At 44.4% G+C, this 26,784-nt stretch overlaps 1 protein-coding gene across 1 annotated transcript in view; it reads right to left on the bottom strand.

Moving 5' to 3' along the window:
- LOC124805091 (nose resistant to fluoxetine protein 6-like) overlaps positions 1-26,784 on the bottom strand; it is a 279,871-nt gene that overhangs the window by 80,946 nt on the left and 172,141 nt on the right. Inside the window, exons 6-7 of the mRNA XM_047265529.1 lie at positions 22,268-22,600; positions 17,232-17,425 (exon numbers count right to left, since the gene is read on the bottom strand). Of these exons, the coding sequence (XP_047121485.1) occupies positions 17,232-17,425; positions 22,268-22,600 (527 nt within the window). The remainder of the gene's footprint in view (positions 1-17,231; positions 17,426-22,267; positions 22,601-26,784) is intronic.

The raw sequence follows: 26,784 nt of genomic DNA, 5'->3' as shown, positions 1-26,784 counted from the left end.
CAGTGTGAATGGGCTTGCGATAGACAGAATGACCCGCAGTGCCGTCAGTCTTCCGTTTAACCAAAACATCCAGGAATGGAAGGCAGCCATCTTTCTCTAATTCCATATTAAATCGAATATTCTCATGAATGGAGTTAAGATGATGAAAAAACTCCATTAACTTTTTGAACAGTTGATGCGCCGGGAAAATTTCAAATTTTACATCAAACGCCTTTACGGGGAGGAGATGGCCTCAAATGTAAGAAGGTTCGACAAGCTACGTGGTAAGAGAGCAAAGCTTTTAAGTTCTTTAAGTTTTTTAATGAGATGTAGGGACCATGGCATAATACCCAAATTTGTCAGAGTGATACATTTTATTAAGACGACCACTGCACGGAAAATAATGTATAAGGCGAGCCACGATATTGTGAAGGAGAGAATTTGTTATACTAGACGAAGGTTGGATGCCATCTCAGAAGAATTATTCCATCTACACTTGAAAACTGCAGCACTTTTTTCTCCTATGTCATGGGAGTGGGTGGATGGTGTGACGTCAGCCAAGTTCGTCTGGGTATATAAGGCTGCTAGTTCCCGGCAGATGTCCAAATTTGATCGCTAGGTGCCACAACAGCCGGCGCCACAGGAAATAACTGCACTACGTTCCGTGGTTAATTTCACGGAGAAGATTTTAGGCGATGCAACGCTGTCGGTTTTGGGCAAAGGTCTTAACTTTGCACATACACCAAGTGCAGTACCTCTTATAAGTTTCGTAAGTGGTGTTGAACAAACTGCACGTCGCCTTCCTACGGACGCCGCTGAAGAAATAAGAAAGGAGACTGGTCGGTTCCTTCTGAAAGCTCCTCCTCAACGCAGTAATATAGCCGCTGAAGAAAGGGCTGCACTACGGAACCTTCGGGAAGATCCGGAAATAGCGGTGCTTAAGGCTGATAAAGGTAATTCTACCGTTTTGTTACCTCGTGGGTTGTATTTGAAGAAGATGTATAGTCTACTTAGTGATACTATGTATCGGAGAATTGATCAAGATCCAACAGCACGTGTGCAACGGAAGACGTGTGCACTTTTGAACTCTTCCTCGCTGGCTCCAGAGACTATCAAGCGGTTAAGACTACATGGCAGCGACCACCGAGAATGTATGGTCTTCCTAAAGTGCATAAAGAAGGTCTGCCTTTACGGCCTATAGTGAGTAATATTGACGCACCGACATATGATTTAGCCAAACATCTAGCTTCTTTGTTGAGACCATTTGTTGGCAAATGTTCACACCATATACTGAACTCTGCTGATTTTATTAAAAGACTGGGGGCTCTCCACTTAAGTAGTTCGGATCTTCTCGTGAGTTTTGATGTAGTTTCCCTTTTCACAAAAGAACCTCTTGCGGATTCCTTGATTGTAACTGGTCAACAGTTTGAGTCAGACATTACTGCTTTGTTCCGACATACTCTATCCTCAACTTATTTTATGTTTAACCAGGAATATTTTGAACAGTGTGGCCATGGGCAGCCCTCTGTCTCCTCTGGTGGCTAACCTCTTTATGGAGGATTTTGAGGAGAGAGCACTTGAATCAGCGGTCTGTAAACCAACTGTTTTTGGAGATACGTCGATGACACTTTCATAGTGTGGCCCCACGGAGAAGAAAAGTTAATGGAGTTTATTCATCATCTTAACTCCATCCATGAGAATATTCGATTTAATATGGAATTAGAGAAAGATGGCTGCCTTCCATTTCTGGATGTTTTGGTTAAACGGAAGACTGACGGCACTGCGGGTCATTCTGTCTATCGCAAGCCCATTCACACTGATTTGTATTTACATTCTTCAAGTTGCCATCACCCATCCCAGACCACGAGTGTGCTTAAAACCCTTGTACAGGGCACACACAGTATCGGATGCCGAGAATTTGCGTAAAGAACTGGCACATTTGAGGACGGTGTTCAGAGACAATGGGTACTCGACCCGGCAAATTAACAGGGCCTTCTCAACTAGAGCCAGGAACCGGGAAGTGGATAAAGAGGAGGACGCGCCAGCCAAGTCCCTAGTTTTTCTTCCCTTTGTCGGAAATATCTCCTTCAAGATAGCAAGGATTCTTAATCGTTTTAATGTGAAAGTGGTTTTTCGTCCGCCTTCTAAGATTTCGGATTTGCTTGGATCGGTGAAGGATGATTTGTTACTGCGGAAGGCGGGAATTTACAAAATACCGTGTCAGTGTGGTATGGCCTATATAGGACAGACAATGCGTACAGTGGCAGAGCGTTGTACAGAACATCAACGTTGCACTCGCCTACTGCAACCCACTTGCGGAACATTGTATTTCTAACGGACATTCCATGGGGTACGACAAAACTTAGATTTTGGCCACTGCAAAAACTTTTTGGGACTCCATTATCAAAGAATCAGTTGAAATACGCATTACGGGAAATCTAATTAACCGTGACAGTGGTTACCAATTGAATAACGCATGGAATCCCGTCATCTCCGAAATTTGCTCGAGACGAAGACGCCAGAAGACTTCGATAGCTGCGGCCAGCTACAATACCGACGGCAGCTGATTACTGCAGTTCCACCAGCGAGGGCGCTGCCGCTGGTCGGTGTGGCTCTTCTGTCTCCGCATTTGCAACGCATGCGCGGCAGTGCTATCAGCGCACTATATAAGCTGGAGCGGAGAACGTCTTCGTTCCTTTCCTTTCGGCGCCCTCCCTCCCTTCTCTTCCCTTCCCTTCTCTTCCCTTTTCCCCTGTCCCCTCCCTCCACCCCTCTTCCCCCGGGCTTTCTTTCCCCCTTCCTCCCTCCCCCCCTTTCTCCCCTGCCCGTGGCTTCCCTGCTCTCCCATCTCGCTCTCCCACTCCCCTTCCTCCTCCTCCTCCTCTATTGGCAGGTCCCCGGACTCTCACACGCTCAGTGGACATTCGCGCGCCGGAGATCACCGCCGTCAGTGTATCGTGTGTGCTGTCATGTTTAGTGTTCAGTGTTTCACCGTCACACTCCATCGTTCACCAGTGCCGTCGTCTTCTTCAGTGTTTGTGCATCGTGTCAACAGTTCGTCGTGTGGATTGTCATCGAGTGTGAACGGCTTCTTGTGTTTTTATGTTCATGTGTCTACTGTTTTTTCCCGCCGTTTTTCTACGTGATGTCTCTTCTCTGTTTATCTCATTGTACTCTCTTCGGCTGAAGAGCGGCGTATTGTGCTGCTGCCAGCCTACCTGATTGTTCAGGTGTCAAAATAACAATAAAGTAAAAAAAAAAAAAAGTCTTCGTTTCCCCCCCGCCCCCCCCTCCCTCCCCTAAGACCCTGCACCCCATACTTGCCTCTTTCCTTCCCACATCCCTCCCTACCTGGCCCTCTTCAGCGCGCCTCCCGCTCATCTCCCCCATCTCTTCCCCTCCCTCCCACCCTTCTTCCAGTCTCCCTCATCTCCTTGCGCCTGGCAGATCCTCTGTTTTGGTCATCGTCAGTGTGCCACATCAGTGTTGTGTTTAGTGCTGTTTCTCCTGTACGTCACGAGGTGTGATTTTAATTGTGTACTGCCTTGAGGTTCGCCGTCAGTGTTTGTTATGTGCTACACCATCTGTCGATACCTTTCGTGCTCCAGTCATACTGTGCCTTGTGTTCATTTAATTGACGCAGTGTGTGTGCTACTTTTAAACAGTTTTAACAGCTTTTTTTAACTCCATTTTACGGCCACCCTGCTTTTTGTCTATTGCCTTCCGTGATGTTCCCCCTTTTTTATATCTATGTTCACCATATTCTCTCTTTTGTTCTTTTTAAATGTCTTCTATTGTTTGTTCTATGTCTTTCGGATGAAGAGCAGCGCATATGCTGCTGCCAGCCCGCCTCGATGGGGAATTGAAATACAATATAGAAAAAAAAAGTATTCGTCAGCCCTCGTTCGGCTCGCCTGAAGATGGCTGGCAGTTGTCCAGCAGAAATATCGTGCAATGAAGTTTACGACGACCGGCTGCAAACCCGAAATGTTTTTGACCAGTTGATTCGCCGGGAAATTTTCAAATTTTATATCTTTGCCAGTTTTAACATGAGACCATTTACCCATACATTGTTGTACGCTGGTGTCAGGTCATGAGGACTATCCCTGTTTTCTTCTTTTCCTGAAAGCCTCGTTCAGTGCGTGTGGTAAGTACCAGCAGCTGGGCACAGCAGCTTCTTCCTTGTCTAAAATCTGGTTGCTCCACTGGTAGTTGTTCCTCCAGTACTGGTTTCACATTATTCCCTTGAGAGAGATCAAATGCCATCTATAATATCTTCGTCGTAGACCTCCTCCAGTAAGCGTTAACATAATTAAAACAAGTAAATCAATTATATCGTTTCAATTTTAAAGTGTCAACGATTTTATTTATCGTTTGCTATGAGAGGGACAATCAAAGGAATAGCAGAAAACAAAGAAAAACAGCAACTATGAGTGTAATAAAAGATGTAAATATAATCTGAGAATCAAGTAGTGCGTTAGCTTTTTACGTACGTATTAACTACAAAAAGATGTCAATATTATTTGAAAAAACAAGTAGTGTTTCAGTTGTTCAAATACCTGCTTAAATAAGCATCTCCATCAGTAGTTAAACAGAGGGTTTGTTTGAATGCCATGTTCAGGAAAAAAGGTTTCAACTTCTTAGTGGGAAGAACAAGATGCACCCAGCCTTTTCAGGAGAACAAGGGAGAAACATGAAGTATTTGCGACCCCAACTTAGAAAATCTATTATGAATATTCGAAAGTGCGCGGTATTTACCATACGTCCCTCATAGTGATGTGCAGTGGCGCTCATGTCACGTATACCAAAAGGGGAGTTCGCATCACAGATTTTACTTTCCTTTCTGCAGCACACAAATAATGAGTTCATCGCCAGGGACAAACAATGTTTACTATTACAGGTGCTGTTCTTAACACTGAAGCAGCTACATCTTCTAAACGTTAACAAACATGCTATCTATTCAATTTCACACTTGTTCATTAATACGTTCAGCATAGCACCTTTCCACTACGAGAGCATAATTTTATGTAACTTATGCGAACAAAGATGTCAGATTTTAGGAATCCATAACATTCGAAATTTTTTACAGTACTGCATGAATTGCCCCCTGTGCACATTCTTTCTCTGTGCAGTTCAGAGGTTTATGGAACAAACAGCACTATCGTCATCGGGAGGGCAAATAACTTAAAATTCATATAATTAATTGCGCAATTATTAAATTTGTTTATGGATTTATTTATGAAATAATGATATAATTTGGTACAGATTCTTCTTCTGTCGAGAAAGTTTGTAAATTCTTTTGCTTTGTAAAGTCTTTGGAAATTGTGAGTACTGCAGAATGTAAGTAGTACTGGGCTCGCCTCAGATGGAAGGAGACGTTTTTATACATTTGTCACCAACAATGTAGTTATTGGATGTTTTGAGTGGGGAAATTATAAAGTCGGTGTGGTTTAGAAGACTGGGATAAAATAAAAAGGTATTCATAGCAACAGGCAACTTATCAGCGGTTATTTCTTCTTCAAGAACCCTCAACGTCAAATCAAAATATTCAGCAGCAAGAATGTACTACCAGACACAACAAGATTTTGAGCCAACAACAAAAACAACGACACAATCAAGATAAGTAAAAAAGTTCTTCTTTTGTAATCTTATTCCTCTCGAAGTTGTTCATGGAGCCAGCACCAGCCTGAAAGTCGACAACCTTCGTGGGGTCTGCACTACACTCGAATCCCACTATCAGCTCTCTTAGTAACTGAAATTATGGCTCACCTCACCAGGCCACGGGTTTCCAGTCGTCTAGGCTCCAACCGGTCACAAGCGAAAGAGAGGCGCTGAGGCGATGTCGTGCTGTTAGAAAAGGGACTCGAGTCGATCGTCTGCTGCCATAGCCCATTAACGCCAGATTTCGCCGAACTGTCCTAACGGATTTTTCGTCGCACTTCCCACATTGATTTCTGCGGCTGTTTCACACTGTGTTGCTTGTCTGTTAGCACTGACAGTTTTACGCAAATGTCCTGCTGTCGGCCGCTAAGTGAAGACCGTCGGCCACTGCGTTGTCCATGGTGAGAGGTAATGCCTGAAATTTGGTTTCGTGACACACTCTTGATACTGTGGATGTAGGACTATTGAATTCCCAAACGATTTACGAAATAGAATGTCGCATGCGTCTAGCTCAAACCACCATTCCGTATTCAAAATCTATTACTTCCCGTCGCGCGACCATAATCACACCGAAAACGTTTCCACATGAACCGTCGGAGCACAAGCGACAGCTCTGCCAAAACACTGCCGTTTTATGCCTTGTTTACCCGATACTATCGCCATCTGCACATGTGCATGTCGCTACCCTATGACCTTGTCACGTCAGTGTAAAATCAATGCACATAACTTTAACAACTGGATTTTGAATAGTTTGCAGAGCTACTATCACCAACAAGATAACTAAGCCCTTCTAACGCAAAATGTCAAACATTAATTTGGTCTGAAAATTCATTGCAAACGAACACAGTGACTGGACGCCTGCTGGTTAATGAAGAGCTCGTGAGCTTAATACAGCAACACTCAATCTGAGACAGGATATCGCACGGAAATCCGCAAGTGTGCACCAAGAATGTCCTATCACGCTGGTTCTGCAACTTCCGCATGCCGTAATTATTCTTGAACAGCTGTAACGGACGCCGCTGACGTATTGTTGGCTCACCTGTAGAAGACGGGGGCGCGGTGCTGCGGTTCAAACTAACAATCCCGGTCGCCCGTTATGACATGCTCTGTGGTTCTCGACTTCAGCGTCCCAGTCACGCACCCCGAACTCTATCCATGGCGTACTCTCAACACCCCCTCTTTATTTTCTACTTTCCCACCCCGAACAATACTTCTTCGCCAAATCGTATACGTCCGCCAACAGCGAAAAATGCATACATACATAGCGGTCCAGTAACGTTTCTTTCCTACAGCACACAGAATCCCGCCAAGACAACGCGTCACGATACCAATCCAATCACATCACAAAATCGCGTTTCCACTTTTTTTTTAAATAAAACAGTCACTTTAGCTTCGTCTTCGAGACGACACTGACTAGTTTATCACTGGCTCGCTTTCGCTCCGATCACTAGTCTCGCATCAGAGTTCCCTGAAATTAGAGAACCGTACACAAGGTTAGGCCCATTATGCCAGCACACCTTCTTCCTTTGGGAAAGCAAGCGATGGTGATATACGAAAGCATTTTTAGAAATACAGGAAAGCGGCGCTCTTCCGCTGTTTGCATGGCGGCTAGGTAGTAGTTTAGTCGCTAGAAACCTCAGGTATTAAAATGCACAACAGGCGCTGGGCTCCCTGGTTCCGCACTGGCGACCCATCTTCCACGAACACAGGCGCCTAAAGCCGCAGTCGCCGATCATGGCAGAGAGTCGTATTTTTTTCGTTGCAAATATACCCGTCCCGTCCCAAATCCGAGTCACTGTGACTTCCCACATTCATAATAGTCAGGAAAATGGCATTTACAGCATCATGTTAAAATGAAGTTACGAGACTTGAAAGAGCGCAGCGTGTCCGGTCTCTGGGATTCTATGTACTTTAATAATTACTGCACTGACCATTATAATGTTTTCGATTTTTTATTGTTCACATACACGAAGAGCCAAAGAGAGTGGTACATCTGCCTAATATCGTGTAGGGTCCCCGCGAGCACGCAGAAATGCCGCAACACGACGTGGCATGGACTCGACTAACATCTGAAGTAGTGCTATACTACTTAATTCTTAACTGTGTACTTCAGCATTACACTTTATTCATTCAGTTGTATTTCTCATTCTCCTGCAGGACTGACCATAAATCCGTAAGAGTGGGAGGGGGTGGAGATCTCTGCTGAACAGCAAGATGCAAGGTATACCAGATACGTAATATGTTGTTTTTTAGGGTGGGCAACCTCAGCTAAACTTTGACATTTTTCCAAAGAAAATTCCGTACTGGCCGTATAAATGACTTTTATTAAACCTGCGACCGGTTTCACACCACTTGTCGGTGCATCCTCAGGTAGTGCTATTTATAACATAGTAAAGTTGAACATTGCCCTGTAGCCACTACCCACCATTCGCGTCCAACATACCATCATCTGGTGAAAGCGGTAGTTAAAATTTAAAAATCTTTTTTAAAAATTTTTTAAATGACCGGAGCGGCAATGACAGTGCAAGCTGAGAGGAGCCGCGCCTGACTGACTGGCCGAAACCCGGAAAACGCTAACGTCATTTAAAAAAATTTTAAAAAAGATTTTTAAATTTTAACTACCGCTTTCACCAGATGACGGTATATTGGACGTGAGTGGTGGGGAGTGGCTACAGGGCAATGTTCAACGTTACTATGTTATAAATAGCATTGCCTGAGGATGCACCGATAATTGGTGCGAAACCGGTCGCAGATTTAATAAAAATCACTCATACAGCCAGTGTGGAATTTTCTTTGGAAAAATACCAGATATGCTCAATAATGTTCATGTCTGGGGAGTTTGGTAGCCAGCGGAAATGTTTAAACTCAGGAGAGTGTTCCTGGAGCCACAATTTAGCAATTCTGCATGTGTGGAGTGTCGCATTGTTCTGCTGGAATTGCCCAAGTCCGTCAGAATGAACAAGAGTGGATGCAGGTGATCAGACAGGATGCCTACGTTCGTGTCACCTGCCAGAGTCGTATGTAGACGTATCAGGGGTACCATATCACCATGTCAATCCGCTCGATACAATTTGAAACTACACTCGTTCGACCAGGAAACATGTTTCCAGTCATCAAGAGTCCAATATATGTGTCGACGGGCCCAGACGATGCGTAACGCTTTGTGTCGTGCAGTCAGCAAGGGTACATGAGTGGGTCTTCGGCTCCGAAAGCCCATATCGATGATGTTTTGTTGGGTGGTTCGCACGCTGACACTTGTTGATGGCCCAGCATTGATATCTGCAGCAGTTTGCAGAGGCGTTGCACTTCTGTCACGTTGAACGATTCTTTCAGTGGTCGTTGATCCCGTTCTTGCAAGATCTTTTTCCGGCCGCAGGGATGTCGGGGATTTGATGTTTTACCAGATTCCTGATATTCACGGTACACTCGTGAAATGGTCGTACGGGAAAATCCCCACTTCATCGCTATCTGAGAGATTCTGCGGCCCATAGCTTGTGCGCCGACTGTAACACCATTTTCAAACTCAGTTAAATCTTGATAGCCTGCCATTGTAAGAGCAGTAACCGATCTGACAACTGCTTCACACACTTGTTGTCTTATATAGGCGTTGCCGACCGCAGCGCCGTATTCTGCCTGTTTACGTGTCTCTGTATTTGAATACGCATGCCTCTACCAGTTTCTTGGCGCTTCAGTGTAGAAAAAAGCAAAAATTACTAAATTTTATTCACTGTTTTATAGTACCACAATGTTTAAATAATTTAGTAAGGACAGAAACAAATTATTTGCAGATGAGTATCATTTATCTCACAAAGTCAGTCTCAGTTTGTTCCAGTTGTTTGAAGATTTTATCCATAGTTGTTCAGATGACAAATCACTGGAAAATTATGTTGGTTTTATCTATTTTCTTACTTATCATATGTTCTTGACACGCATTTTACAACGTTTTGCGTATATACATTGTGCAACTTCCTTGAGCTAGACGAAGAAGATAGTCGATTAGACAGCATCATGTACCAATCTCAGTAGTTACTAAAACCACTCTTAACGCTATCTCATCCAAATCTGAACCTTTCTGACTTTACTCTGATGTACTTGGCACCAAAATTACATTATATATTACGATTCCAACTTCCATACCTCCTAAAGCAGGATGTGGTCCAAATTAGTAGTTATACGACTGTCTTAACTGCAACTGTCTTACAGATTTAATTTATATATTGTTTCCTAAAAATAATTGTTTACATGAAGATTTATGTGCCTAATAGTTAATAACAAAGACTGCAAATTTGGACAATACGAGCAATTTTAAATTCCTGTTATTTTATAAGAATGCTCTCATTATCGATAAATAAGTTATAAAAATTGTAAATGAAGACAGAAATTTTGTTTGTATTAAAATTGAAGCATAACAATATTATATTTCCTGTAAATTTGTTTTTAGACCATTTAACCTGAGAACTGTGATTACTAATTTTCATTGTACAAGATGGATACTACAAAATGAATCGACATGAATACCAAAAATATATTAACAGAAAAACAGATTTAGACAATCAAATACGTTCAGAGATATCTTCATATGAGAAACATATATTTTAAGTAAGAAATTTATACGGAATCGAATATTTCGAATAACATGTGGAAGGTCAGAGGAGACTACGATCATTACATCATGTAATACGCACCATTATCCTTCACTCATTCCTTAATTGACTTCATATAGAATGTAAATAGCAGACAAAATAGCTCGCCATGTTTCACCGTGACTAAGACATGAAAGAGGTTGTGTGTCAGTACTTTTAGGTGAGATGCGGGATTCGCAATAAGCTGTGTGTGGAAGCGGGCACTTAATGCTCAAGGTTTTTCGTTTTCTATTTAGAGTTTACTGTTCAAGTAATGGCCCAATCTAAACTCAGGGACATTTCATTCAAATAACACGGAAGATGATAGTGTGGTAGAGTAAGTCCCAACTGGCTGTATTTGGGAGATAATCCCAGAATTGCCATTTGCCTTTCAACCAAGGGGAACCTTCGAGAAAACCATGGTCGAAATTGGGCAATGGGTATTATTTCTACTTTAATCCTAGACTGATAGGTCCCAGACTAAATATGTCGACGCGAATGGCATGTGTGAGTGTATTTGTTTGGATGTATACAGAGTGAATTCAACAAGTGAAAGATTCGTATTTTGCATGGTTGACTCAGTAACAGTGAATAATTAGATTTTTATAGTATGTTTTAGTACTCGTGTCTACTTCAGTTCAAGTCAAATGCATATTCGATTTTAATATCAAGCTGCGTGCACACTGAGGTCGTGTGTTTAGGGCCTCCCGTCGAGTAGACCGTTCTCCGGGTGCAATTCTTTCGATCTGACTCCACTTCGGGGACATGCGCGTCGATGGGAATGAAATGATGATCATTAGGACAACACAACACCCAGTCCCTGAGTGGAGAAAATCTCCAACCCAGCCGGGAATCGAACCCGGGCCCTTAGGATTGACATTCTGTCGCGCTGACCACTCAGCTACCGGTGGCGGACTACACTGATGTGACAAAAAGTCTTTGGATACCGATAAGCACATATACAGAGGGCAGTATTACTGCGAACACAGGGTATAGAAGGGTAGTGCATCGTCGTAGCTGTCATTTGTCATCATTAATGCGAAAAGGTTTCCGACCAGATTATGGCCTAACAACGGGAATTAATTGACTGTGAAAGAGGAATGGTAGTTGTAGCTAAGCATGTGGGACATTCCATTTCAGAATTCGTTTGAGAATTCAGTATTCCAAGATCTACAGTGTGCCGAGAATACCAAATTCCAGACGTTTCCTCTCACCAAGAGCAATGCAGTGGAAGACAGCCTTCACATAACGACCGAAGACCACGGCGTTTGTATAGAGTTGCCAGTACTCGTAGACAAGCAACTCTGCTTGAATTAACCCCAGAAATCAATGTGGGACGTACAACGAACGTATTCGTTAAGATAGTGAGGCGAAATTTGGCGTTAATGGGCAATGACAAGAGATGACGAGAGATGACATCGCCTGCAGCGCCTTTCCTATGCTCGTGACCATATCGGTCGGACAGTAGACGACTGAGAAACCGTGGTTCTGTCATGGGAGTCCCAGTTTTAGTTGGTAAGAATTCGAATGTGGTGCAGACCCCAAGAAGCCATTGACCCAAGTCGTCAAGACACTGTGCAAGCTGGTGCTGGCGCCATCATGATGTGGGTTGTGTTTACTTGGAATGGATTGGCTACTCTGGATGCTCAGTTACTTTGAGACCACGTACTGTCAGTCATGTCAGTTTATGGATTATAATGTGCCATGTCACCTCGCCACAACAGTTCGTGATCGATTTGAAGAACATTCTGCACAATTCGAACGAATGGTTATCCATCCAGATCGCCCAGCATGAATCCTATCGAACATTAATGGGACATAATCCAGAGGTCAGTTCGTGCACAAAATCGTGCACCGACAACACTTTCGCAATTATGGACGGCTACAGAAGCAGTATGGCTCAGTGTTTCTGGAGGGGACTTCCGATGACTTGTCGAGTCCACACCACGTGGTGTTGCTGCACTACGCCGTGCAAAAGGAGATCCGACCCCATGCTAAGAGGTATTCCCTGACTTCTGTCACCTTAGTGTATATTTGGCATGAGAGAGCAGAAGGAGAGTTCCCCATATATCGTAATCAGCATTTCTTTTCCCATACATACTCTGGCTTTAGTGTTGGCCAACGATGCCACATTAGCTATTGTTCATTAAGACAAGTAACTAAAAGGTCCCGAGTTCGAGTCTCGGTCGGGCACACAGTTTTAATCTGCCAGGAAGTTTCACATCAGCGCACACTCCGCTGCAGAGTGAAAATCTCATTTAAGACAAGTAACTGTTGAACTAATCTCGATCAGCAACCAAAGGCAGCTGATTTGAGTACTCAAGCCGGCCGGGGTGGCCAAGCGGTTAAAGGCGCTACAGTCTGGAACCGCGCGACCGCTGCGGTCGAAGGTTCGAATCCTGCCTCGGGCATGGATGTATGTGATGTCCTTAGGTTAGTTAGGTTTAAGTAGTTCTGAGTTCTAGGGGACTGATGACCATAGAAGTTAAGTCCCATAGTGCTCAGAGCCATTTGAACCATTTTTTTGAGTACTCAAATAGAAGGGCTAAATAGAGAAAACGGAAGAACAAAAAACAACTGTCTCTGACAAAATCGTGGAAGAGATGGTGCCTGTGATAGGCGTTACCACAGCTGCTGGAGTATGAGGATGGTATGTCACTACAGTATGCTTAACATGTGCAACAGAACGAAAATTTGCTTAGTCTTATTTTTGTTATTACAAATCTCCTATAAATTTAATTATTTCGGTGATGTTCCATAAAATAATCCATGAAATTGATAGTTAAAATCTTTTCATAAGGGGGTCTTTTTCAAAGCTCACATGGTCATCAACCGACAAGTGAGTTTTAATAATACATCATTCATTACAAACTACTTTGTCTTGCAGTGTTTTATCATATGTTCCTTAGATATAATGTTTGTAAATTATCATGCCGAGGTGCTGACTGCAGTTTCTTGGAATATTCCTTTGTGTGTATTTATATGCTGTTACTGTGTTCGCTTCTCTACCCCGTATTACACAACTGTTAGGGAATTTGTTGCCTCGAAATGTGTGGTGTACTCGGAAATTATAGGTAATGCGAGATCTTGGGAGTCGCGGGTTCAGGACCTAGGTAAACCATTCTCTAAATACTGGAGAAAGTGCACAGCACACTGTCGAATTTATTACAATTTTCCAATGAAAAAGGTGGCAAAAGGTCCAGTAACTCAACAGGGCTGCTATAATATTTCAAATATTGTTGGATATAGAACACTAAAGCATATGGAAAGGCTGTGTTTTTGCAAACGGTAACGTTATCTGGTATGCTTGTTTTGAGATAATAGTAAATTAAGTCCGTTGCATTTAGTTATTCAGTACTAGCAACCTGCTGCAACTCTGCACGGATATCATTAAGTGTCTATGGATAGGGGACGTGTTTATAATATGTAGTCATGTACTAAAACCTTCCCCGTGAATCTGTCTTTCTGTTAGTAAAAATTATAAAAAAAAAAACCTACAGTAGTTCCTGAGATTAGCTTTCACATACAGACAGAAAATCGCAGCCGGAGTCTTCGATTCATAATATCTATAGACTCTGGACAAGCTTTGCTGCTCTCTATTGCGGCAGATGTTTATTGATTTTCCCCACCAGACACCGCGTTATCTATAGCTGACCAACCCATAGCTTCCACCACTGCCACGAGATAAAACTTCAAACGCCATTAAATATCAAAAATATAAATATGTATTAGACACTCATCATAACTACACTCCTGGAAATGGAAAAAAGAACACATTGACACCGGTGTGTCAGACCCACCATACTTGCTCCGGACACTGCGAGAGGGCTGTACAAGCAATGATCACACGCACGGCACAGCGGACATACCAGGAACCGCGGTGTTGGCCGTCGAATGGCGCTAGCTGCGCAGCATTTGTGCACCTCCGCCGTCAGTGTCAGCCAGTTTGCCGTGGCATACGGAGCTCCATCGCAGTCTTTAACACTGGTAGCATGCCGCGACAGCGTGGACGTGAACCGTATGTGCAGTTGACGGACTTTGAGCGAGGGCGTATAGTGGGCATGCGGGAGGCCGGGTGGACGTACCGCCGAATTGCTCAACACGTGGGGCGTGAGGTCTCCACAGTACATCGATGTTGTCGCCAGTGGTCGGCGGAAGGTGCACGTGCCCGTCGACCTGGGACCGGACTGCAGCGACGCACGGATGCACGCCAAGACCGTAGGATCCTACGCAGTGCCGTAGGGGACCGCACCGCCACTTCCCAGCAAATTAGGGACACTGTTGCTCCTGGGGTATCGGCGAGGACCATTCGCAACCGTCTCCATGAAGCTGGGCTACGGTCCCGCACACCGTTAGGCCGTCTTCCGCTCACGCCCCAACATCGTGCAGCCCGCCTCCAGTGGTGTCGCGACAGGCGTGAATGGAGGGACGAATGGAGACGTGTCGTCTTCAGCGATGAGATTCGCTTCTGCCTTGGTGCCAATGATGGTCGTATGCGTGTTTGGCGCCGTGCAGGTGAGCGCCACAATCAGGACTGCATACGAACGAGGCACACAGGGCCAACACCCGGCATCATGGTGTGGGGAGCGATCTCCTACACTGGCCGTACACCACTGGTGATCGTCGAGGGGACACTGAATAGTGCACGGTACATCCAAACCGTCATCGAACCCATCGTTCTACCATTCCTAGACCGGCAAGGGAACTTGCTGTTTCAACAGGACAATGCACATCCGCATGTATCCCGTGCCACCCAACGTGCTCTAGAAGGTGTAAGTCAACTACCCTGGCCAGCAAGATCTCCGGATCTGTCCCCCATTGAGCATGTTTGAGACTGGATGAAGCGTCGTCTCACGCGGTCTGCACGTCCAGCACGAACGCTGGTACAACTGAGGCGCCAGGTGGAAATGGCATGGCAAGCCGTTCCACAGGACTACATCCAGCATCTCTACGATCGTCTCCATGGGAGAATAGCAGCCTGCATTGCTGCGAAAGGTGGATATACACTGTACTAGTGCCGACATTGTGCATGCTCTGTTGCCTGTGTCTATGTGCCTGTGGTTCTGTCAGTGTGATCATGTGATGTATCTGACCCCAGGAATGTGTCAATAAAGTTTCCCCTTCCTGGGACAATGAATTCACGGTGTTCTTATTTCAATTTCCAGGAGTGTATTAACAATAAGTAATACACCTACACAAAGCCTCCACGTGATTCTCTCTATCTGTTAGTGAAAACCGTATCAAAATACCTACAATACTTCCTGAGATTAGCCTTCACAACGAACAGAAACACTTGGCAGGGGCTTCAATTTATAATATGTACAGAAGATTAGTGAGGTGCAGTATCCATTATAAATGCAAAGGAAATATGTTCTGTTTTTCTGCCTAAACTGCTGAACTGGTTTTGATGAAATTTGGTACAGAGACAGCTTGAACCCTGAGATAGAACATAGTCTACGAAAGATGGTGAATATTTATATGTTGCAAAAGGTATACGTTGCATAATGTATAACTGCTTCAATAGTACGATGGAGAGATGCACACTCCTGCCCACACCCCTTCCAAAGCACTGAAGGGAGGTGGCAGACACCTGACATTATTCCGCTTACAATAGTATACCGCCTCACTATCATTCATCACAACAAAAGCACTGATAAGTGAGCGCAGTTTTTGATAACAGCTAGTAAGTTGTAAATCAGATGTGTTTACATAAATAACAGTAAATGAATTGCACTCTTTCACTCCCTGAACTCCTATCTGTTAAGCATCCTACGGTAAGTATGATACGATTTAATCTAGGGAGAGTTTGTTCTGCATTATATCTCGTGACAAAAAAAAGTCGCTGGCGCCAGAATAATCTCTGGTCACCGTGGGGACTGCTACATTTGTCACATGCGTGTCATTCTCTTAGCTTTCTGACAGCCAGCTGCTTTCCTGACAACTACAGCACTGGTGAGTACTGTGGAAACATCGGACTTTCGTTGAGAGTTAACGTGACAAGTGCACAGAGAACAGTTGATATGACAAATCTGTTACTAAACTGATTACCAGATCAATAAAAATCATAACTATGATATATGGGGCGATTAAAAAGTTTCCATTTGAGGGAACTGTTGCAGTGTATATGCAATACAGCGCGACTCCAAGAGTGTGCCGAGAATACCGAATTTCACACGTTTCCACTCACCAAGAGCAATGCAGTGGCTGACGGCCTTCACATAACGACGGAAGACAACGGTGTTTGCATAGAGTTTCAGTACTAGCAAACAAGCAACTCCTCTTGAAATAACCCCAGAAATCAATGTGGGTACTCTGGATGCTCTGCCACTTTGAGACCACTTGCAGCCAATCATGTCAGTTTATGGATTATAATGCGCCGTGTGCGGAATTTTTGCCTTTCAGACGTACGAAGGGTAAATGCAGAAATGTGAACCATAGAGATGTTATTATAAAATGCCTCCAAACACGACCAACGTGCTGTTTTTATTTTCTTTGCTGTCGAAGGATAAATATTGGTAGTCAACTACTGTAGAATGTAAAATGTGTATGGGGCAGCATGTCTGTTGAGAACCACCGTAGCAGAATGGTGCACCAAGGTCCATGCCGGTCGCGATTCGACAAAAGATTTTGGTCGACCTGAGAGGCCACTCTCATCAAAGTGGGAGACACATGAGCACCCGCCCTATAGTCCTGATCCCTTCTTATGCCTTTATCACGCCTTATGTCTTAGAAAAGAGCTTGAATGCTCGATGATACCTCTCGTACGAGAATGTGCAGCAGCCAGTTAGGAACTTCTTCTGGTAGCAGAGTACGATGTTTTAGTACATGGGTATCATCAACGTGGCGCATCAATGGGATGATTGCCTGCATGCTGACGGTGATTTTGCCTGATTGCATGCTGATTCTGGACTGTATTGCCTTTGAACGGAAACGTTTTATTCGCCCTTTGTAGATGGAAGAAAGACTCACGTAAGGCCGTGGACGTCGGCCCAGGGCAGATTGTGGGCAAAGGTGACGGAGAACATGGCAGCGGTGGCTCCGAAGACAGCCATGAGGAGGAGGCCGCGGCCCAGCCGCGGCCACCGGAACATGGGCCACAGCAGCAGCGGAGACGCCCAGTAGAGCTGCATGTCCGCCGCCAGGTACCACGACTGCCCCATACACTGCGCAGAAAATGGTTCAAATGGCTCCGAGCACAATGGGACTTAACATCTGAGGTCATCAGTCCTATAGAACTTAGAACTACTTAAACCTAACTAATCTAAGGACATCACACACATCCATGCCCGAGGTAGGATTCGAACCTGCGACCGTAGCTGTCTCGCGGTTCCAGACTGAAGCGCCTAGAACCGCTCGGTCACAGCGGCCGGCTACTGCGCAGAAGAGCGGCGCTTGCGTTACAGCACTGCACTCGCGACGTGGGCACATGTTCATTGTGGGGTAGCAGCTTAGACTTGTGGTCCACCTTTCATTTCTTTGACCATCTCGATAAAACCATCAGTTCTCGTTCCTTCTGAAACTTTACGAAGGTAATCATACAGTCTTAATTTTTGTTGTTGTGGTCTTCAGTCCTGAGACTGGTTTGATGCAGCTCTCCATGATACTCTATCCTGTGGAACCTTCTTCATCTCCCAGTACATACTGCAGCCTACATCCTTCTTAATCTGCTTAGTGTATTCAACTCTTCGTCTCCCTCTACGATTTTTACCCTCCACGCTGCCCTCCAATACTAAATTGGTGATCCCTTGATGTCTCAGAACATGTCCTACCAACCGATCCCTTCTTCTAGTCAAGTTGTGCCACAACCTTCTCTTCTCCCCAATCCTATTCAATACCTCATCATTAGTTATGTGATCTACCCATCTAATCTTCAGCATTCTTCTGTAGCACCACATTTCGAAAGCTTCTATTCTCTTCTCGTCCAAACTATTTGTCGTCCACGCTTCACTTCCATACATGGCTACACTCCATACAAATACTTTCAGAAACGACTTTCTGACAAATCTATACTCGATGTTAACAAATTTCTCTTTTTCAGAAACGCTTTGCTTGCCATTGCCAGTCCACATTTCATATTCTCTCTACTTCGACCATTATCAGTTATTTTGCTCCCCAAACAGCAAAACTCCTTTACTACTTTAAGGTCTCATTTCCTAATCTAATTCCCTCAGCATCACCCGACTTAATTCGACTACATTCCATTATCATCTTATATCCTCCTTTCAAGACACTGTCATTCCGTTCAACTGCTCTTCCAAGTCCTTTGCTGTCTCTGACTGAATTACAATGTCATCGGCGAACCTCAAAGTTTTTATTTCTTCTCCATGGATTTTAATACCTACTCCGAATTTTTCTTTTGTTTCCTTTACTGCTTGCTCAATACACAGATTGAATAACATCGGGGAGAGGCTACAACCCTGTCTCACTCCCTTCCCAACCACTGCTTCCCTTTCATGCCCCTCGACTTTTGTAACTGCCATCTGGTTTCTATACAAATTGTAAATAGTCTTTCGCTCCCTGTATTTTACCCCTGCCACCTTCAGAATTTGAAAGGGAGTATATCAGTCAACATTGTGAAAAACTTTCTCTAAGTCTACAAATGGTAGAAACCTAGGTTTGCCTTTCCTGAATGTATTTTCTACGATAAGCCGTAGGGTCAGTATTGCCTCCCGCGTTCCAACATTTCTATGGAATCCAAACTGATCTTTCCCGAGGCCGGGTTCGATCAGTTTTTCCATTCGTCTGTAGAGAATTCGAGTTAGTATTTTGCAGCTGTGACTTATTAAACTGTTAGTTCGGTAATTTTCACATCTGTCAACACCTGCTTTCTTTGGGATTGGAATTATTATATTCTTCTTGAAATCTGACTTATTAAACTGTTAGTTCGGTAATTTTCACATCTGTCAACACCTGCTTTCTTTGGGATTGGAATTATTATATTCTTCTTGAAATCTGGCGGTATTTCGCCTGTCACATACATCTTGCTCACCAGATGGTAGAGTTTTGTCATGTCTGGCTCTCCCAAGCCCGTCAGTAGTTCTAATGGAATGTTGTCTACTCCCGGGGCCTTGTTTCGACTCAGATCTTTCAGTGGTCTGTCAAACTCTTCACGCAGTATAGTATCTCCCATTTCATCTTCATCTACATCCTCTTCCATTTCAATAATATAGTCCTTAAGAACATCGCCCTTGTATAGACAGTCTTAATCATCAACTCAGAAAAAAGTGGTGCTTCATAGAAGTATTCTGCTTGCATCTAGCTCATATTTTGATACTGGCAAACGGCACTTATACACATTTATACCCAAGCCACATTTCCCACACATTCTTGAGTTTCTTGCTGTGCCAATCTAAAACACACCCATGACCTTTCGGAAAAGATGTTCTCTTCTTCCTTCCTTCCAAAAGATGGAAGGAGAGACCATGCCTTACGAAATATCACAGACGGATTGTAGAATGATGTGACAAGAAACTCGATAAGATTTTAATGCGTTGACACAGCGCAAGATCCTTCGTTAGCACATAGTAAGGTAATCTAACAATGATTTGATTTCGATTTATTTTCAAACTCACGTCACTTCATGGCATGTGGATTTACTTATGTTAGTTTCGATAGCGTGCGGTCCTGGCATGAAGTATGAGATGCTATGAGCCTTGCTTGGTCTGATAGGAAGCTGAGGAATTTTATTTAGTGTTATTAAGGGGTTAGCTTAAGTCGTCAACCACTTCGTCTGATTACTGTATCTCAACAGTTATTGAGTTCGTAACCATGTAGTTTTTTTTTCGTACCTGTAGGACAGAATAGATAATGTGAAGTTAAACGGTAATATTTAGTCTCGGGAACTCAGCCACAGAACAACACCCATCCGACTTTATAAAATTCTTATTTCCATTACCACACGTCTTTCTTTGTCTTACTACGATGCAAGTGCTTTTATTTTGTATATTTCATAGAGTGGGTAAGAAGCTTTGAGCACGGAGAATCTCACTGCTTAACTGAGATGCTGCCAGAAACGTTGCGAAAAAATTTGAGGTATGAATTAATAATCCAGTAACCACTCTGCATCTGTTCAAGCTAGTTTCGCCTCTCTGTCTGTCTGGATGATTTGCTTACGGTTATTGAACGGCTCTCTATCAAAGGATTGGGGTGTGAGAAAGCTGTATTAGATCTTTCTTTTGTTTTTCAGGTTTCCTTATCTCAATAGCTAAAAACACAACCGTTACGGGATCAATTCGTTGTCGCTCTGTCTGCCCGTCTGTTAAGACCACTTTTTTCAGGAATAGGTAAAGGCATCAAGCTGAAATTTATCTCACCTATTAAGCTCTAAGGGCCATTGGCTGTGTAAACTGTTTAAGTTTCTCAGTGAATGCAATAAAAAAATACGGTCAATTATGTCACGTATTTTGATATTCGTAAACTCACTCTTCAAAACATGTAGAGTACTTTTCGTTGATCTAGACTGATGAAAGGTAAGGTTCGCAGGACAAGTAAAGGAAAAATATCAGCAAATTGTTAAGTTGTAATTATATCACATAACTTTTTTCCTTGCCATTTGTTGTCCTTCTGTCTGTTCATCTGTTGAGACCACTGTTTTTCAAGGCTGGAAAGAAGTACCACTATGAAATTTACATCAAATGCTAAGATCTGTGGTCCCGTCCTGGAATAAAAGAAGTTAAGCCTCTAAAGCCATGTAATCAAAATATACGGCCATTTATGTAACGAATTTTTATACCAATAAACTCATTCATCAAAACCTATAGGCGAACTGTTTATATATACAGAGGGGTCCAAAAAAATGTATCCACTGTTTAAAAGTCCATAATTTGCGAACTAATTAACGGAGTTGTCTCATTTTTTGTGAAAGTCCAACTTAAACATATCACTGCAGGTGTTCGAAATAGTCATCATTAACATACACACACAAACGGTGCCGCCGAACTGCAGCACGAACTACTGGCTGCAGCATGTTCTGTTGGATATTTGCACATGAATGTACGACGGATTCTCGAAGTTCATCCAATGTGCGTGGCTTTTGTCGATAAACGACGTCCTTTAGTGTTCCCCACAGGTAAAAGTCCAGAGGAGTTAGGTCTGCGGAACGTGGTGGATACTCCACAGCACCTCTACGGCCTATCCATCTTTCTGGTAGATTTTTGTCGAGATACGCCCTAACACGATTTTGGTAGTGGGCTGGGGCACCATCTTGTTGAAGGTAAACTCTTCCGTCTCCACACAAGTCTCGGATGGCAGGTAAAATTGATGTCTGAAGCTTCTGAAGCTCATAAAATGTAAGCCTTGCGCCAGCGCCCGTCGGTGTGGCCGAGCGGTTCTAGGCGCTTCAGTCTGGAACCGCGCGACCGCAACGGTCGGGGTTCGAATCCTGCCTCGGGCATGGGTGTGTGTGATGTCCATAGGTTAGTTAGGTTTAAGTAGTTCTACGTTCTAGGGGACTGATGACCTCAGATGTTAAGTCCCATATTGCTCAAAGCCATTTTTTGAACCTTCTGCCAGCCGTGTTTACTCGAGTAACTAGGTGCAACTAAGAACAAATCACTGACTACGTGGCGACTGTCACCTGACAAATCAAAATAATGCAATACAACACTTGTGTGGCGATTTCCGGAACTACAAACTATTAGATTACCAAAGATGAGACAACTCCGTCAGTTAGTTTGCAGTTATGGACTTTTAAACAGTGGATAGATTGTTTTGGACCCCTCTGTATAATTAAATTTGTACGGAATACTCAGAGCGCGAGCTCTGCTCGCACTTGTGCCGTCTCTTTACACTATCGTGACGCTTATCCTTTCATTCCTACAGCTAGCTCAGTTTAACTTCATACAACCTATCATACACGGAGATGCTGCAAAACATTTTTCTGAGGAGATTTTAGCTTCTGGCAGGATTCCATATCGGAATCTGGCTAGGCTTTGCAGTATTCAGAATCGTGTTAGATTGTGAAAAAGCATCGCGCTCACGCATAAAACGAGCTACGAAGCCCTTACCAGGTCCTGAATACTCTGGTAGTTGTTGACGTAGAGCAAGTTGCGCCACCAGCCGCGCGAGCAGTGGTAGCTGGCGGACCCCGCCACCTCAGGCCACAGCGGACCAGCGGCTAGGCGGGGCAGCAACGTCGCGTAGAACCACATCACGGCGGCGTAGGGCGGCGTCAGGCGCAGGTAGCGGTGCAGGTAGAAGCCGAGCAGGCCGAAGGGCCGGCCGCGGGCGCGCTCCCTCAGGAAGGTGAAGCTCAGCAGCAGGCCGCTGGCCACGAAGAACGTGTTCACCGCCAGGTTGCCGCCGTTCGCAATCGGAATGCGCGTCCAGTCGTACATCATCTGTACACGAACAAAAACTTCCATCACCTGTCTGTTTTATTCTTTCTAATTTGTAACTGACGATGTCGTTGGGTCAACATGTGAGCACGTAGGGATATTCATAAATTAACCTCCAATCGGCTATTAGAAACAAGCAAATGTTTGTAGCTTCACGACACTGTGTGTTTGGAAACTTTGAATGTCACATTGCGGCAGTCAGCTCTCTGTCAGTGTGTAAGAAGCAAGCATCTGAAACGAAGGCTGTTATTCTGAGCTCAGACATAATGAAATATCACTGACAGAATGATCCGCTCGATGGCAGCCAGCATGAATTCTAAAAACATCGAGAGTGTGAAACTCAACTGATACTTTTCTCATATGACTTACTGAAAGCCATGGATCGAGGCAGTCCAGTATGTCTCGATTTTTGAAAAGCACTTCACTCAGTACCACCTCTACACTTATTATCCATAGTATGACTGTATGGGGTGTCAAGGGACAATTTGAATCGATTGAAATTCTTGGTAGGGAGGACGCTACAAGTTATCTTGCGTGGAGAGTCGTCGACAGATGTTGAAGTAGTTCCGGTTGTGTCCCAGAGAAATGTGCGCGGACTCGTGTTTATCATGTATTATATAAATAAAAAACTAAACTAAACTCCTCCCGAACAGGCCACCAAGGCCCAACGGAACCAACCGGACGTCGTGTCATCCTCAGCTCATAGGCGTCACTGGATGCGGATATGGAGGGGCATGTGGTCAGCACACCGCTCTCCCGGCCGTATGCCAGTTTCCGGGACCGGAGCCGCTACTTCTCAATCAAGTAGCTCCTCAGTTTGCCTCACAAGGGCTGAGTGCATCCCGCTTGCCAACAGCGCTTGGCATACCGGATGGTCACCCTTCCAAGTACTAGTCCATCCCGACAGCGCTAAACTTCGGTGATCTGATGGGAACTGGTGTTACCACTGCGGCAAGGCCGTGGAATTATATTAATAACCTTTCGGACAATGTTAACTATAACCTTAGAATTTTCGCAAATGATGCAACTATCTATAACGAAGTATTGTCTGAAGGAACTGCCCAAATGTTGTCAGATCGTGATATGTGCAAAGATTGGAAACTTCTCTTAAAAGTACAGAAATGTAAGACCATGCACTTCACAAAAAGAAAAAGAAACGTAGTATTCTATGACTATAATATCGGTGACTCACAGTTAGAATTGGTCAACTTACACAAATACACTACTGGCCATTAAAATTGCTACATAAAATTTAACCGACAGGAAGAAGATGCTGTGATATGCAAATGATTAGCTTTTCAGAGCATCCACACAACATTGGCGCCCGTGGTGACGCCTACAACGAGCTCACATGAGGAAAGTTTCCAACCGATTTCTCATACACAAACAGCAGTTGACCGGCGTTGCCTGGTGAAACGTTGTTGTGATGCCTCGTGTAATGAGGAGAAATGCGTACCATCACGTTTCCGGTCGTGATCCAATGACTGTTAGCAGAATATGGAATCGGTGGATTCAGGAGGGTAATACAGAACGCCGTGCTGGATCCCAACGGCCTCGTATCACTAGCAGTCGAGATGACAGGCATCTGATCCTCATGGCTGTAACGGATCGTGCAGCCACGTCTCGATCCCTGAGTCAACAGATGGGGACGTTTGCAAGACGACAATCATCTGCACGAACAATTCGACGACGTTTGCAGCAGCTAGGACTATCAGCTCGGAGACCATGGCTGCGGTTACCCTTGACGCTGCATCACACACAGGAGCGCCTGCGATGGTGTACTCAACGACGAACGTGGGTGCACGAATGGCAAAATGTCATTTTTTCGGTCCTGTACGGGCCTTTCTGGAAACAGAATATGTTCGACTGCTGCCCTGGCCAGCACATTCTCAGATCTCTCACCAACTGAAAAGGTCTGGTCAATGGTGGCCGAGCAACTGGTTCGTCACAATACGCCAGTCACTACTCTTGATGAACTGTGGTATCGTGTTGAAGCTGCAGCTGTACCTGTACACGCCATCAAAGCTCGGTTTGACTAAATGCCCAGGGGTATCAAGGCTTTTATTACAGCGAGAGGTGGTTGTTCTGGGCACTGATTTCTCAGGATCTATGCACCCAAATTGCGTGAAAATGTAATCACATGTCAGTTCTAGTATAATATATTTGTCCAATGAATACCCGTTTATCATCTGCATTTTTTCTTGGCATAGCAATTTTAATGGCCATTAGTGTACCTGTGTGTAACATTTTGTAGGGATATGAAAAGAAATGATCAGGTAGGCCCAGTTATAGGTAAAGAAAATGGCAGACTTCGACTTATTGGTAGAACACTAGGAAAATACAATCAGTCTACAAAGACGTTTGTTTACAAGTAACTCGTGCGACCTGTTATGGAATACTGCTGAAGTGTGTGGGACTCATATCAGACTGAACTAGAAGGGGATATTGAAAGTATACACAGACCAGCTGTATGAATGAACGCAGGTAAGGTTGACCCATGGGAGACTCTCTAAAGAGAAAGTGAAGAAAATGAACTGGAAGGCTCTTGAAGACAGACGTAAACAATCTCGAGAAAGCCTACTCACAATGTATCAGTCAGTTTTAATTGGCGCTGCAGGAATATATTGAACTACAACCCTCCAAGTATTGCTCCAGTAGGAATCACTAGGACAAGGTTCGATTAAATGCAACGTGTACGGAGGTAAATAGAGCAATCGTTTTTCCTGCACTTCTTACGTGAATGGAATGGTGAACATCCTAAATAACTGGACAATGAAATTTACCCTCTTTCATGCACTTCACAATGGTTTGTAACGTATAAACTTAGACGTAGGTGTTACTTCGCTTTCCGCCCGTAGCGAGATATGAGCCATACGGGTCGCTTCGACCTCTCGATTGCCCGCTGTGAGGCCATCTTGGCGCGAATGCGCCTCTTTGGCGCGACTGGGAGCTTCCAAGCAGTAAGGGATCGGAAGAAAATCCGAGGCGTCAAGGAAGTGGCCACGGAGCGTTGTGCTATTAGTTGGAGAAGCCGTAAGCCTGTTGCCTCAGGTGCGTGTTTTGGACTGCATGCAGAGTTGTATGTAAGAAACGTGACAGTGTCTGAGTCGCATACGCTGTTTGTGCCTGACAGGCCTTGTTTCTGGAAGTACACCGATGACCGCTGCCCACTGCGACGTTGGATGCCCTCTGGTGACGTTGCGGGCGCGTGACGCGGTAATAAAAGTATGTAAGCGGAGCTGACACGGATGATGGATCATCCTAACGAAGATATGGGCTGCAAATGGGGATATCCATTGAGATAAGCGACCCTGACAGAGGGCAGATTATTATTGCACAGGGCCTGTGAACGACTATCTCGGAAACGGCGAAGATGGTCGAATGTTCACGTGCTATTGTCGTGAGCATCTACAGAAAGACGTCGAAGGACAGTAAAACTACCACTAGGCGCTAAATGGTTGGACGTCCACGACTCTTGCTTGCGTGCTCTGAAAAAGTAGGATAGACGGTGATCGGTGGCACCTCTGCCGAAAGATGACAATGCTGGTGCACGCACAAGTGATTCGGAGCAAGTAGTTAATCGTACATTGTTGAACATGGAGCTCCACAGCAGACCACAACTACGTGCTCACATGTTGACCCAAAGACATCGTCAATTATAATTGCAGTGGCTATGGGGCCATCGGGAATCGACTGTCGATCATTGGAAACGAGTCGAATCTTTGACTGAATTAGATTTTTGCTACATTAGGTCGCTGGTCGTATCCACAAACGCCGTCCTTGAGGTGAAGGTGGCTCGAAACCTGCAACGCGCCACGGATGAAGGTTGGTGGGAGCAGTATTATGCTATGGGGGACATTTTCCTGTGCTTGCATGGGACATGTGGTAATAATTGAAGACACGCTGATGGCTGTGAACCATCTTCATCTCTTAACGCTTGATGTCTTCCACGGCGATGTCATCCTTCAGTAGTATAACTGTGCATGTCTCGGATCCAGAACTGTGCTACATTTGTTTGAGGACCATTATAATGAACTCACGTTGATGTCTCGGAGACCAAATTCGCCTATGAACTTCATCTGGGTCGCTGTCGGACGCCATCGCCGCCTACGCAGAACAGCGTCCCGTTATTTACGTGAATTACATGTTCTGTGCGTAGACATCTAACGCCACATACCTGCATAAAC

The sequence above is a fragment of the Schistocerca piceifrons genome, chromosome 7, assembly GCF_021461385.2.
Source record: "Schistocerca piceifrons isolate TAMUIC-IGC-003096 chromosome 7, iqSchPice1.1, whole genome shotgun sequence".
In the NCBI taxonomy this organism is placed as follows: domain Eukaryota; kingdom Metazoa; phylum Arthropoda; class Insecta; order Orthoptera; family Acrididae; genus Schistocerca; species Schistocerca piceifrons.
This window is presented reverse-complemented; position numbering and strand designations above follow the sequence as displayed.